Raw genomic sequence first — 15631 nt, 5'->3', positions numbered from 1 at the left:
GAAGAGGGGGAAGGGGGAACTGAGAACACACTTCACTAAAGAGTTCTATATTTTTCATCTGCATTATCTCGAATGGTCCTAAAGGACAAAAACATGAAACATATATCATTTAGAAATGTCTTTTATGTGCATCTGTATTTTGTTAGTGCCATGTGTTTTACATTCATATTGGTAATTCTTAAAAGACTTTTTAAAACTTTCCTGCTACGTATGTGATTTCTAAGGAGCATTTGTGATACGTTGATAAAGTATGAGAAATTACAAAGACTGAGATAAAAATTTTATTGTAAGGTTCACAGAAAGAGTCTCACTTCACGGCTTTGTATTTGTCTTCCACTTGGCTTCATGTTGATCCAAACTTAGTTTTTAATTGAGAATAGTTTTACATTTCATTGTGTGCTTTTGTTTTGTGTAATATGGAAACGATTACTCATTTAAATGATACTTCACAGACTTGGACTAATGTTCATGAAATCCTGGTGTCTTTTGGAAGAAGAGTTTTGTGCTATCCACTTTACCGCCATTTCAAGCTGGTGATGCAAGCCTACAGAGACACTATAAAGATGTTGCAACTAGGTAAGATGTTATTATGCTTGCAAATTTGAGAGTGAAAAGTTAAACACTTTTAGTCTGTGAGGGTATAACCATGATTTTTGCTTTTTTTTTTTCCCATACAAAAAGAAGTAATGAAAATCATCCGATCCAACCACTTTTACCTCCCAGGTTTTATATAAAGTAATAGTCCCTCCATATAGGTGTATAATCACACAGAGAAGTATGGTACTCTTTTCAGAGAGGAGTGGGGAGGGTAAATAGAGACAGTTTTCCAAACCATCTTGTGTTATAGTAGATTGTAACGTGCAGTATTTCTGTGGCATTCAGGTGCCTGTAATTTTCTAGGCATTATTCTAGTATTGTGAGTATAATAATAAATAAGTTCCCTGCTCCTATGAAGTTTACGGTTTTGCCAGGGTGACAGATGGTAAGTAAGTAAGCAGTTCCAACATTGAGTGAAAAGATCTCTGCTGAGGGAAAGACAGTGATCATAGGAGGGGGCGTGGAACCTGGACTTGGGAGATCAGGAAAGGCTTTGCAAAGAAAGCACAGCTACTCTGAGGACTTTTGACTATTGCTATATCAAACCCGAAAAGACGAATATTTGCTATTTTTAAGGATCTGGCAAATTCTAAGCTCTGAAACAAATTCCAAAGTGCCTATAACAGCATCATTGGATTAAGTATATAGTTTCCAAGGTAATGACTTTGAAGAGGCAACATCCATTTGTATGTCTTGATTCTGGCACATTTATTCAAAAGTCACTTGCTGTACTTTGTGGTCGTTTCTTATATTTTTCCTCCGGGAGTCTTATCATTTCTTTGTCCTTAGATAAAAATGCTTCTGGGGGTTTAGTTTTCAGACTTGAGGATAAGAAGGAGAAAGAAAGGAAGAAGTTCTTTCCTTTATATCTAGGTGACTTCATTGGCTCAACGGGAAGAATCACATCTCTTATGTTTTGTCCCTCCTAGAGGTTTATCTAGGTTTTTCTTTGACTTCTGTGTAACCTACAGTCCTCTTGCTCTGGGGGAAAAAGTCATGTTTGAAGTAGATTCTTTCAAAGTAGATAATAATTGTAAAAGTGAATCATAGTTAAATGAAAGATACTTTTTTATTCATCCTGTTGGTTCAGACTGGCCATATTTTGTTTTAAAGGATTGTTGATTATAGGACAGCAGAGCTGCTACCTTTGAGGAATCTGTCTTCTTTAACAGTGGGAAACAAACTGCTTTTTTTTTTTTTGCGTGTTCTTTCTTCTTGCCTTCTGTCCAAGATATTTTTTGAACTGCAAAAATTACCTTGAAAAATTAATCTACTGTAAATGACTGATTGTTGAACTTGAGTTACATCACAATTAATTTCTTGTTTAAGTCATGCTAGATTATCCACGCATTATTCATAGATTTAAACAGTGGGAATGCAGTTGGTGATTATCGTGTTATATCGTGGCTTCGAGATGGAAAACTGGCAAAACCCCCCTATGTGCATGTGTGTGCACACACACGCGTGCACACACACCCTCTTACTTGTTACTTTTCATTCTGGGAAATAATCTAGTTCTCTGGATTTTTATTTGAAAACTAAGCAGTTCTGTGATTCATAACCAAAAATAAATTTGATTGCCTTGACTTACACTGTAGTCAATTACTCACAGTTTTAGTAGGTCGGAATTGAAAATTTAGACTTAACTTTCCATCATTATCTGTCTTACAAAAAATAGGCTTATCAGCTGTGTTGTAATAGCAACAGAAAACCTGAGGTAGCACGCTGAAAATGAATACCAACCCTCTATAAATCACGCACAGTATGTTCTGTGGCTAATTTAGGTTGTGGCTCGTTAGTGCTGAAACAGAGAGCTGGATTGTCTAGAGTTCACACCATAAGCTAAGGGGATGACAAGTTCTGGATGAGAATTGAAACCTTTGTTCATACAGGTGGGTGACACTGGGATGCCTTTAATGCCATGGAAGAGTCTCAGTTGTTTAGACACCTTACAGTTTAAGTGCAGGTAGCTCTGGTTTGGCATTTAATGTTTTCCAAGAATGAGTTCATGCCTACTTATAATTCAAAAGAGTGATCACACTTTTATTATAAAGGTCAGTATAGTGCTTCCATAGTTGAAAGTAATAAATAAGTCTTGCCCCAGAAGAAATACCAATCTTAAGTGAAACACGCTTCCAGAACCAATGAAGGAAGGCTGGTGTCAGAATCTACAGAAGATTGACTAAGAGCTAAGTTTTTAAACAGCCATGAATTTGTTTTACCTGACTTCACAGAGGCCTTTGCAAAGATTCTTTACTGGGCCTTTGGCTATTTTCAATTTTACATTCTCTGCTGTACCTTCCCCATCCCGGAAGACTGTACATTTATCTCTCACTGTTACTGTATGTCTCGCTCAAATTCCTGCAAGGCCAGAAAACCTACTTTGTCCCTGTGAGTGTTATTTTAGTGCTTAACGTAGGGCCTTGCATGTGGAATTGCTCTCCCTGAATTGATAATCTTGGGGCACATGATCATCCCCATTTTTTCTATCTGTTCCTGTCTCTTTAGCAATTTTCACTTCCTCCTTCTTGTTCCATTCTTTGGGGAAGAGTAGGAAGACTCCTTCATGGAAGCATCACTTAGGTGCTGTTACTCACTGAAAAATCAACGAACAAAAGGAATCAAAAGAGAACAGCTTTTCTAATATGTCTTAAGAAATTTTATTCTCTTTAGAAGTGACATAGTTTAGTATTTGATTATACATTGTTTATACAACTTACCGTTTGTACTCCTGTCTACGTTTCATTCAGCTTTCTAAAGGGATTCTTTACTCTTCTTTCATACTCTTGTGCCGCTATTGAACGTGTAATGTAACTGTTAGATTGAAAGGGCTAAACTTCAAGGGGTAAAAGGGGAAAAACTTAATTTTTTCTCCCTGTTCCCCCTTTGAGCTCATTCTGTGGAGTCTTTGATTGTTTCTGGATGGAATATATATCCTATAAATATCACATCACACACGTATATCCTATAATATATGATAAATATTCTGTAACTTTTTCTATTGCTGTAGATTATAAGAGGAGTCTGATTTCAGTACTCAAAGTGTTTCCTTTGAACTTGATTAAAAAAATACATCTTGCCTTCCCCAGCTCGGGCCTGCGTCAGGTTGGGAAGCCAGCAGTGGGGAGGGGCCCCTTGCCCAGCTGCAGAGCGCTGCTTGCTTCCAGAGCTGCCCTCCACTCGGCCGCGGGCTGCTCCTTCCTGCTTCTGCCTGGGGGCCTGTGATGAGGCTCGGGTCAGACGCCAGGCCTTATATCCCCACAGCTTCCGGGCCAGGTAGGTTACGTTCTCCAGGGTTCCCCCCCTAAAACCCCCTTTCTCTTGGGGGTTTAAGGTGGTAGGAAAGTACCTTCTCCTCTCCCTCGTGAGTGGTGGTAGAAACCCCATAGCACTCCAGCGACCTTATCCGAAGAGACTTTCTGGACCTCTTTACACTTAAATTCCCGGAGGTGAATATTGTTCTAAGGGGTCATAAATCAGTTTTTGGTTAGTGTCTCTACAAGCTTAGCACAGAGGGTTTTAGCATCTCTTGTTACTATATGGGAACACTCGATATCTCTTTTGTCCTTTGTGAGCCTTATTGGAAGTGAGTCAGAGAGAGTCCTGCCTTAACGTGCTAGCACAGTAGGCGTTGTAGCCGCAGCGCCCTGTTGACTCCTTCCTGTGTGCCAGCGCTAGGCTCAGTTCCTCATTTCATCCACACTGTCTTCCTGAGAAGTCGGGATTTCTGTCTCCATTTTGCAGATAGAAGACAAGCTCAAGGAAGTTCACTCCACTTGCCCAGGGTTACCCAGCTAGGAGTTGGCGGAGCCTGCACTGGACGCCTGGTCTGTCTGACTCAAAGTCTGTGCCCTTTGAAGTGTTGAAATAGTTATAGTAAAGGAAATTATATGAAGCCGGGATTCACTTCACAATAATCCACAGTGGGTCGGGGGAAAGTGGGCAGGGTGTGGAGGAAGCAAGGCTGGCCACGAGTTGGTACTTGCTGAAGCTGGGTGATGAGTACTTGGGGGTTCACCGTCCTGTGGTCTCTCTTTGTACATGTTGTGATCTTCCTTTATAAGAAGTTTGTTTGTTTGTTTGTTTATTTAAGTCTGGACTCTTAACCCCTATACATCTGTGTTTTAAATTTACTCACCATTTTGTAGAAAACATTATACGTTTTGTTCAGACAGTTGTATTAATTTTTTTGGCTAATGAAAATACACATTTGAAGATATTATTATTTCTGGTTCTGTTTTGTTTTTAGGGCTAACCAGAAACCTGCCTTTCCATGAACATTTGGGGTCTGATGCCTAGTGGCTGCAGGGCAGACTCTAACCTAAGAAACAGGCTTCTGGAAATTAGTTATCGTTACCGAGTAAAAGCTGGCATTACTTCATATAATTAATAGCCCTTACATATTAGTCTCACTGGGCTCAATAATCAATTTTTCAGAAATGACTGCTTTACTAACCTCTTCTGTAGATAGTTGTAATAACACAATTAACGTGAAAGAAAAGAACCACAGCACAGGACTTGGGGGCTCATCTTTTCCTTGAAGGAAAATGATTGTTCAAGAAACTGAGCTGTGGCCAGTATGTTGTGTGAGCTCTGAGTCCTCAAGCAACCTGGAAGATGAGTTTGTTTTTAGTGTTTGAATTCTATTTAGTCCAAAGTCCAAATGCTGCTTTTTTATTGCATTGTAAAGATTACTCTAACTTGAAACCTAGAAGATGAAATCACTAGGAGTTTTCGGTGTTGACATTTATCTGTATTTAATTTTTGTGGCTTCTCTATTATGGACATTTTAAGGAACCATTAGACCTTTTAGTTTTTCCTCCTTAAGTGCATTATGTAAAATGATTTTGAGGTTTATTCAACAAGTGTTTGTTGAGCACTTGCTATGTCAAGGTGCTGAGCTGGGTCTGAAGATCCAGGAGTGAGCAGGAAGGATGCAACTTGCACTCAGAGAACTTAAAATTCTAATGGGGGCCCTGGAATAACACAGCTACCAGGTTTAAAAAAAAAAATTACATTCGTAATAAGTAGCTCAAAGCAGAAATACAGTGGGAGAAAACATAAAGCCAGGAAATTTGGCTGAGCTTTAAGTCACATAAGACATGTAACCTCCTACAGAGGGGAGCTTCTGCCTTATTTGACTTCTGATTATCGGCTCCTCCTCAATTTCCTGTTGCTCTGAAGTACTTGTACATTGGTTGATGTGTCCATCTATTTATTCATTCAGTAGGTATTTTGTCAGTACCTACTAAAAAGCTATTTATTATGTACAAAGCGCCCTGTACATATGAAGAGCAGCAGAAAGCTGAATTAGATTCATGTACTGTATTTGGAAGCACCTGCGTGAGTAGAGGAGCTAAGATGTCCATCACAAATGTAAAATACAGGGTAGGCAGTGGTAAGCACCTTACACGAAATGCCAGCTAAGTAGTTCAAAACAGGGAGAGCTGACATTTCATTGGGGATCAGAGAAAGCTTCATTTGGGACATGAGATTTGAATTGGGACTTGAAGGATGGGTAGTATTGGACATAGGAGGGTAGGAGAGTGTTCTAAATATTGTGAGTGCGGGGCACGAGGCAGTTCATAGAGGAGCATGATTTCATCAGTGCAACTTGGGAGTTGATAGGCTCTCTGACCCTGAGATTTGCTCTACAGCCTCTAAAACTAGTTGACAGTTCCTTTCCTACCTGAGTCAGCTGGTCTCCAGAATTGATTTCTCTGCTTCCCTAATATGATCACTTACTTCCCTGCTCCCCAGCCAGGAGATGATAATTCTTTCTGTTTTCTTCTTCATTCTAAATTGTGGTTGAACTTTTCGTTTCCTAGTCAATTCCCCATCACAATTAAAATGTCTCAAAGAATGGAACAACCGTAGTGCTTTCAGGAAATTTCAGTAGCGTGGAATTCAGATCAAATATTGAAGTACTTTTGGTACCTGCTTTTGCTGACTGCTTACTTGCATACCAGCTAACCTAAGAAAGGAGGGGCTTTGGAGCCCTGAAGCGTGGGAGCTGCAGCTGGAACGTGTGTGGGAAAGAGTAGGACTCTGCTGGGAGGTCCCCATGTGCCAGTCTTCAGCCTCACTCTCCTGGGTTTCTTCCACCAGGCAAAGCAAATTTCTTTTACTCGCACCTCTTCATCAGAGCCTAAATTTGGGTTCCCAGTCTTAAATTGGCATCTTCTTGGTAGCTATCTGTATTATTTACCCTCAGAGCATTTGTGGGGTTATACATACACTTTTGTATGGAAGGATGCTGTGTATGTGCATAAACATTAAAGGGAGGAAAATCAAATTCCGATCAACTCCATAGACACTTGTTTCCTCTAAGGATCCTGTTAATCATTAAATATTGTTAATCGCTGAAATTTTTTTAGATTGCTCACGTCATAATCGCTGGGTTACATTTGTATAAAACATTCTTTGTTCCCTTAAAATACTCCCTAGGGGGCAGCATTTCCTGTATGGTTTACAAATGCCTTTTAATTGCCACAAATGATTAAGATCTTATGGTTATTCTGCTCCAAAAAAATCACTTAAAGTATCTTACGGGTGGGTGATGGCTCAAAATCCACTGCTGATCTCTTAAATATTTACATATATGTGTGTGTGTGTGTATAGATATATATAGATATATATATCTATATATATATATATACACATATCCAATTTAAATCTACATTTATTTCCTGTACTATTTATATAAGATTTTTTGTTAATTTCTGCAGTTTCTGAGCTGAGCGGTGTTAAAGAACCCCCAGAAGGTTAGTTACATGGTTTGATATTATGGCTTTTAAAAAAACTGCTATGGTTAGTGCCTCTTTTAATAAATCTAAAGTCAGTTTAGAGATTTTTTTTTTATTGATCTGAATTTTTAAGGAAGTAACTGTAAGTTTACTTTCTTTAAGTAAGCGGATAAAGGCAGGAAAATGTATGTATTTAAGACAAATTTGGGAGAACAAAGAGAAAATATTTTATTTACCCTAATGACTGAAAGTCTTGTTGCATGGTGATACTGAGACCTAGATGAAGTAAGTTGAATAATACTTTATATATTAAATGGAAATCATGGAAGAATCCTATTTTTGCGAGTTAGGGTTTCTTTAAATAGGAATTAATACTGAAAAATAACAAGCAAGCAGATACTTATTCAACAGAAACAAGTCAAATCCCTTCTCAGTGCAAGGCATTAAAAGAGAATCAGCAAAAAAAAAAGAGAATCAGCAAAGAGTTATGAGACTATATATGACTTGACCTTGGCTCTTGAGTTTATTGTGTAACAGGAATGATAAGACAAAAGATAGTATACAAAATATAAGTATTTGTAATATACAAAGGAGAAAAATCCCTTAAGAAAATACCTTAAAAAAAAAAAGAAAATACCTTAACTACCACCCACGGGCCAAATCCATGCTGTATGGCTTGTGAGTTATAAATGCTTTTTACATCTTCAAATGTTGAAAAAAAATCAAAAGGAAAATAGTATTTCATGACACATTTAAATTATATGAACTTCAAATTTTGGTGCCCATAAATAAAGCTTTATTGGAGAACAGTCACCCTCCTTCACTTGGGTATTGTTTATGGCTGCTTTTGTGATACAATGGCAGAGTTGAGTAGTTGCAACAGATTATGTGGCCTGCAAGGGCAAAATATTTACCCTCTGGCTCTTTAGGGAAAAAATGTGCCTCCCCTTGCTATAGGTATACATGAAGTTGACCCTCGAACAACGTGGGTTTGATCGTGGGCAGGTCCACTCCTAGGTGGATTTTTTTCAGTAGGAAATACTGTAGTGCTACACTGTCCGTGGTTGGTTGAATCTGTGGATGGGGTGGAACTGCAGATACAGAGGCTGCCTATAAGTTCCATGCGGATTAATCCCTTCGTTGTTCAAGGGTCAGCTGTGTACGGGATTGGAGGGGAGCCTCTCCAAGTGAGCCAAAGCCTTTGGCTGCCTTCCATTCCAGATAGTAGCCAGTACTGAAGGGGATCCTGTCAGCTGTTCTGTCCTCCCCACAGGATGAGACAGACCTGAGCTAGTTCGTTCCTGTTAGGTCCTTCAACATTAGGAGAAACAGAGATGCCTACTTGGCCAAGCAGGCGAATGAATGAGGGTGGCAGAGTTGAAGAAACATGGGAGCAGTGAGGCCTGTGTGAACTGGAGACATACATGCTCCATCAGTAGCCTGTTGTTACCATGTGGATATGTAGAGTTGCCACCTTTAGGGACTTAAAAAGAAGTAGAAAGTCATGATCTTTAATATAAAATTGCTCAAAAGTTTGAATGTGAACAATGATGTGAAGATTTAATGTGATACTCTAAGAGCCATGGCATGTCTGGGCACCCAGGTCAGCCTGTGTGGGCCATCAGTTTATGATTTCAACTCTAAAGCAAGCTAAGTGCCAGCCTGATTTCTCACACCCTCTTGGTCCTGCCCATTTCCAGCTGCAGTGAGGCCTTGTACCGGGTCTCTGCTCCTTCCATCGCAGCTTGAGACCCAGTCTCACCCTGGTGTGGGTTCCAAGATGAGGTGGGGAAGGAGGTAGAGGTCCTGCATTTTCTTAAGTGACTATGACCAGGAACCTTAAAAAAGCAAAACAGAACAAAACCCAGATCCCTTACCTCTCTTTCTACTTGCTTTTGTATTGCTCCCCTCCTCAGCTTAGCCTGGTCCGGGTGGAGGGGACGAGTCCCAGGATTCCAGTACCATACCTCACTCGGACTCCAAAGGGTGCTTTTGATACGGGGGGAGGGGAGGGGCTAGACAGGGCAGAAGCAAACAGCGTGATGCGTGAGGTGCACGGCCCTTATTACTTCAAGAATGTGTAGGATTTAGAAAAGAAGTGGAGGAAGGTGTTTCCTGAGAAAGCAGAAAGTAAAGAAAGTCAGGGAGAGGAAAAGAAAAGAGTTACACGTTAAGAAATGACAAATATTCTGCTTTGTCTGGAGGCCTGGGCTGTGAGGGGAGTTGAAGGAAGAGGTGGGAGTGGTGTGTTGGGGAGCACGGTGGAGAGCCTGCAGTGCTTCCTAAGGAGACTGGGTCTGATTTTTTTTTTTTTTTTATAATTTTTAAAGGTTACGTTCCATTTACAGTTATTACAAAATATTGGCCATATTCCCCATGTTGTACAATATATCCTTGTAGCTTATTTGATACCTAATAGTTTGTACTTCTTGCTCCCCTACCCCTATCTTGCCCCTCCCCCTTCCCTCTCCCCACTGGTAATCACTAGTTTGTTCTCTCTGTCTGTCAGTGTGTGTCTTTTTTTTGTTGTATTCACTAGTTTGTTGTATTGTTTAGATGTCACATATAAGTGATACCATACAGGATTTGTCTTTCTCTGAGGAGACTAGGTCTTATTCAGTGAGGGACCACTGCAGAGTTTGGTGTTGGGGTCTGTGACAGGCCCATGGAGTCAGATTGATCTGGCAGGAACGCCAAGGGTAGAGTCATTGCGGGGGGTGAGATTCGAGGTGTGGAAAATGGAGGAGACCGCCATTCTCAGCTGAAGCCGAGTAGTTTGGGGACAGGTACTGGGTCTGGACTGGGGTGCCAGCAGTGGTGCGGAGGAAGAAGGAGTATGTGGGCACGTGCTTTGCAGGTAGGAGGGTAGGAGCTAGTCAAGGGAGTCCCGGGGCCCTTGATCCCATATGACCTGATGTCCTCCTTCCCTTGTCATCTGTAAAGTGCTTACGTGTCCTTGTCTCACTGAATTCCCACAGCAGTTCTGAAGAATTTCCCCTCTCCATTTACAGACATGGAAACAGATTCAGATTAAGTACCAGACAGCTAAGAAATGACACCAAGGGCAAGCAGATTCTGGGCTGTACAACTGTCCACAGTACAAGAGTTATAATTGTTATTTTTACTTTGTAAAGAAATTAACTAAGAACTGCGCAAGATTATTTATGTGTAGCTTTTTAATGATCTTTCCTTAGCCTTTTAGAATTTTGGGACTAGAATTCTAAGACCTTAATTTCATAATCAAAGTTTTCATGTAACTTTTTAATATAAATTAAACTTACATGTAGATAGAGATATGTAATCGTCTTTACTAGATTCTATTTCCTGTACACTGATTAAAATGTAAAGAAGCGTAACTCAGTTCTCCCAGTATGTAAACCATTCAGCCATCAGCAGACATTCTCAACTGTGATACAGTGAGGGTGTCGAAAGGCTTTGGTTTTTTTCCTTTTACCTTGACCTGGTCAGTATTTCCCATCACCAAAAGGGACTCCTGAGTCTGGTCGGACTGGGTTTGTTTTTCCCCTTTATGAGCCATTTAAGGAATCCAGTTGTCTTTCTTCCTGTATGTTTCTTCTCTCTGACTGCATGTACGGTCTTAGTTTTCCCAATTGGAAACTAAGCTAATTCCAAAAAAAAAAGTCAGAATTTTTCATATTAAGTAATAGCTCCTGGGAAAATGAAGTATAATAGTCTTAATTAAAGCAGCAATGCAAAGAATTTATTTTAAATTGAGCTACCAGGCATTGAGATACATGCTGTATTCATAAGGTGGAATAGTTGAAATAAAATTTTATCCACAGAATTAAGAAGTTTTAGATGCTTATGGATTTTTTTTTAAAAAAAAATTCAGGTCTACATTGCAACTGTTCCAAGAGCTTTTTTCCATGCATGTTCAACTTCTTAACCTTTCTACTTTTATACTTACTGTATAGATGGGATTTTTTTTTTTTTAATGTTCTACCTTGAACTTGGATGCCTCACTCTTAACTGTCTGAAGAAAAATTAGTCATGCTGCCATTACGTAATTTTGATGACATCCGACCATGTATTTCTAAACTGACACAACCACTGCTTTGACAGATGACTTAAGGAGGAGGATAGAGTGGTTGTCCAAGCTGTCCTTTCAAACCAGCAAATCTGGCAGGGATTGTTAGAGCAGAAAAGGCAAAAAGCAGCCTTGGGTTAAATTCATTATTTGAACTTCTGATGGTGTGGTGATAGAAGAAAGTTGGCACAGCTACATCCTTTTCTTGTCAGGGAATAGAAATAAAAAGGGGAGGCAAACCCATTGTATAGCCCACATCTGTCACGACATCATGGCTTAAGTGTACAGATCACAAAGGTGTTACAACTAGTACGTGTTAACTGAGCAATTTGACCAGGTGCTTTTAAACTTAGGGTCTGTGTGCGCCAGGCTACATTAACAGCCAGCCTTTACTGAACAGGATCCTACAGTTTGCCAGACATTGTTCTAGACCCGGGAAGACAGATGAGAAGCCGTGTTCTTTCCTGTCAAGGAGGTTGCCACACAATGTGATAAATAGTGACACTATATATTACGCAGTGGCTGGGAGTCAGATGTACCTACTTTCATCCTGACGGTTGCTTCCCAGCTGTGATCTTGGAAACTCTTTCATTACATTGAGTCTCAGTTTCCTCATGTATGAAATGAGCAAGAGGTCACCAACCTTAGTAGGGTTAAATGATGCAGTGTATGGAGAGTACTTGGTGCAGCAGAATTGGGTAGCTATTAACTACGGTAAGGGACAGCGTGGCAGGTGTTATGAAACAACTCATACTGGCTTGGGTCGGGGTTGGGGTTCGGGCGAGTGGGAAGCCAGTTCCTAAGGAAGTATATGCTCATTTTGAGACTTGATGGTAAGTTAGGTTTGGGTTGAGGGTTGTGCATTCCAGGCAGAGGGAACACTTACAAAGTGTATGTTTGCTTCGTATTGATTTTGTTTGTGGCTATACAGATAGTATATGTAATTTTAATAACAAAAAAGAATCTAAAAATTTATTTAGGGCTGTGAATTTGTGCTCAAAATAACAACTATCATGGCTTCTAGTATTTGTTTCTTATTACAGCCCCAAAATGTAAGAGCTTAAATGGCATCTGAGGAAGTTGAGGATAAAAATACTAAACAGACTGAGAAGCTTTCATAAAGTTAAATTTAACGCATGTTTGTGTTAATTGTTAGGGACTGGACTTTATGCTACTTCCTAACAGGGCCCGATATTGAAGCAAATTACCACACTTCGATTCTCTTAACTTGGATTAATTTGACAGAGTTCTTCTGTCATCTCTTTTTATGGTCAAATGATCTCTGAAAATAATGTTAAGAATAATTCATGAATTATCCCTTCTGATAATGTGGTGTCATCAAAAATCCCAGAATTCTAGCCAGATATCTACTAAGTTACGCATTTTAGGATGATAGCCCTGTTGGCTTTCATTTTGAGATGATTTTACAAATGAAGACCAAGCAGTGCTTTCCTCCAGGTGTTTTGAATAACCACCTCTTTTTCCTTTACTCTTTTTGGCTTCTTGTCTTGTATGGCTCAAACTTTCAAGGACAGAAATAGATACCCTGAAAACCACAGCCATATCATTGCTATAATGTACCAAGAGTTGAAAAGAAATTCAGCTCTTGCTATATAGAGTTAGCAGTTTATATTATTTTTTTTCTATGCTGGCTTTTAGCCAGTGAAAACATCCACTATCCTTTTAATCTCCTAGAGATGGGAGCCATTTCTTAAGAGCCTTCAACCATGAGCTGGTCTGTTAGTGAGCGATTATGGCCAAACCTCGTCGGCTAATAGGAAGATTTCAAATAGCCAGTGGATTCTAATTTAGAACAGCTCAATCTTGTCTCTGGTTTAAGATATATTAACCTGAGATGCCGCATCTGTCCAGAACAGGAAAGCACATTGTTCTTAGTTTACGTTCCCTTTAAAGAAAAGCTGGAGAATGTGTAGCCAGAGACTGTGTTAAATGCTGTTTACTGCCTACCTGCTTGTTACTATAATCCTTTTTTTTTTTTTTTATGTTGTTATTATGTTTCTCTGTTGTCATTAGACAGTCATTTTCCCTAAGGTAAAACATTCATGGCACTTGTCATTTATATACCAGGTTACTAGTTTTAAACTGCCTTCACTGGTTTTAGACTCTCTTGGAGAGATCTTGGTGTCAGAAGTCTTTGCTCCATGGATAGGGTTGGCTTCAATGAGGACGAGATTGAGCATAGAGAATCCCTAACTCTTTGGAGAGGCCTGTTATTGCATCTCTGTGGTGAAAATAGTTACCATGGTTACTGTGCAAGGTACCTGCTTTTTCCTGCTCTGGACCAGGCAGTGAGCTGGCAAAAACCGGTCACTTTCCTGCAGTGCCTTTGAGCAGAAATGATTCTCTCGGATTTAGGCCTGAGCAGTTTTTTAGGCGCATAGGATGTGTGATGAGCCCATGACTGGATAAAGCCCCACAGGAGGCAGGTACACTGAGTCCCCTTCTAACCACTGGCTGTGTGACAGCCTGGAGGAGGGCCAGCTCTTTCCTTTGCTGATAGCTGTTGGATAAGTGGTTGGCAACCTGAGAGAAGGAGCAGTCAGTGCAAGAGAGATGTTAAAAAAAAAAAAAAAAAGCTGCATGCTTCCTGAGCTTCTTGGCTGTAATGTAATCATCTATTGATGCTGTAATCATCTAAGGTGATTTAGTGGGAACACACGAGGTCAAGTATGGCCTTGGGGTAACAGTACACAATGTTGGGGGCAGGATGGTTTTAATGTACTTTTTGTTCTAGAGTGTCAGCTGCCGGGAGCCTAGTGTTCTTTTACCTTATTTGTCACATAGCACACTGTGAAAATAGTTTGAGAATGAAAACACAAGCTTTTGAAGAATGTGTAACTTTCTCTTTCAAAACTGCCTCGCATGTGATTTTCTAGAATCACCTGATCTAAATATTGCTTCTCAGTTGTGCAAAAATACAAGGTAAAGAAGATTGAAATAGGAATTTAAAAATTTTAACATTCTTTGTCAGTGTTTCAAGGGTTAGCTATGTAGTCAGGAATGTCTGACTTTCTGTTAAATAAATAAATGTTTATTGTGGAGAATTTTGAAAATAGGGGAAAGTCTAAAGAAGAATAACTGTAATCCCATGTGTGAAACAATGCCTGGCACACATTAGGTGCTCACGCATTTGTTCAGTGACTATAGAGACGAATACTATTAATATCATTTGGGGGTATTTATGTTTAAGAGTTTTTTCCATGTGTATTTGTCTTTTTTTTTGTTTGTTTTAAGAAAATAGGGATCAAAACATGTAAGTACAATGCAGCTTCACTTTAAATTTTAAAAATTGATTACTTTGGGTGTTGCTATTATTATTGTTGTTGTTATTTTGTGATAACTGGAATATTTCAACTTGCCTGTGGCCCTTAGCAAGGGACAACCTCACTTTAGGCATGTCTGCAAAACGAAACTAGGAAATTTTTTTTTTAATTTGAAGATTTAATTGGCTTTATTCAGTGATTCATGAATCGGGCAGCATCCCATCTAGCAAGTGTCAAAAGAAAAGAGCTCCTCTAATTTCATTAGGTAACGGTTGCAATGGGTTCTCATTAAATATGTGACCTTAATTCCACACTCCTTTTCAGAAAACTCTCTGGCGTGTAGGGTCTTCTGTCGCTGCTGCGCACACCTGCCTTTAGGTGTTGTCCCCGCGGTCCTGCCTGATTGCGTTCATCTCCTCCTCTTTGTCACAGCCTGGCTTCTCCCAAGCTCGCCCGTGTACTCCCTTTGTTCTTCTCCTGGAACCATCTGCTACACCTAAATGGTCTTTTTCTGTTGTGCCCCCAGCCTACCCTGTTTTAAGTCCCACTCTGCTCCTTTTCACACCGCCCTCCAAGCTGGCATACCTACCCCTTTTCTTCACTTACTGAATTATTTGCTGTGAGGCCCAGCTCCAAGTCCTGCATTTTCTATTAACGCGCTTCTGTTAGTAAGGCATGTCCTCGAGAGGCAGTATTCAGGGGCATCGCGCTGTAGAGGAGCTTATACAAGCTTCAAGTGAATAGTTTATTTTTTGGGTAAAGACCTATGGCTGACTTTTAAAACTTTAAGTTAGTAGTTGTCATAAATCCGCCCGTCCCCCTCCCCACAAACAAGTGAGAGAGAGAGAAAGTAAGAAATGGGCATATGCTTGCCCTGATATTTTTTCTCTGTTGCAATTTAAACTGTTCCAAAAATTCTCACAGTTTAGTTAGTTCTCCCTTGATTCTTTTCTGTT

General features: G+C 39.9%; 1 protein-coding gene across 1 annotated transcript in view; it reads left to right on the top strand.

The window, feature by feature from the left end:
* The window catches only part of SHQ1 (SHQ1, H/ACA ribonucleoprotein assembly factor), a 90195-nt gene that overhangs the window by 35022 nt on the left and 39542 nt on the right, over positions 1–15631 (top strand). Inside the window, 1 exon segment of the mRNA XM_036870720.1 lies at positions 453–576. Coding sequence (XP_036726615.1) covers positions 453–576 — 124 coding nt within the window.

This window comes from Balaenoptera musculus, chromosome 11 (genome assembly GCF_009873245.2).
Source record: "Balaenoptera musculus isolate JJ_BM4_2016_0621 chromosome 11, mBalMus1.pri.v3, whole genome shotgun sequence".
Lineage (NCBI taxonomy): Eukaryota > Metazoa > Chordata > Mammalia > Artiodactyla > Balaenopteridae > Balaenoptera > Balaenoptera musculus.
The sequence above is the reverse complement of the archived record's forward strand: the minus strand, read 5'-3'. Positions and strand labels throughout refer to the sequence as shown.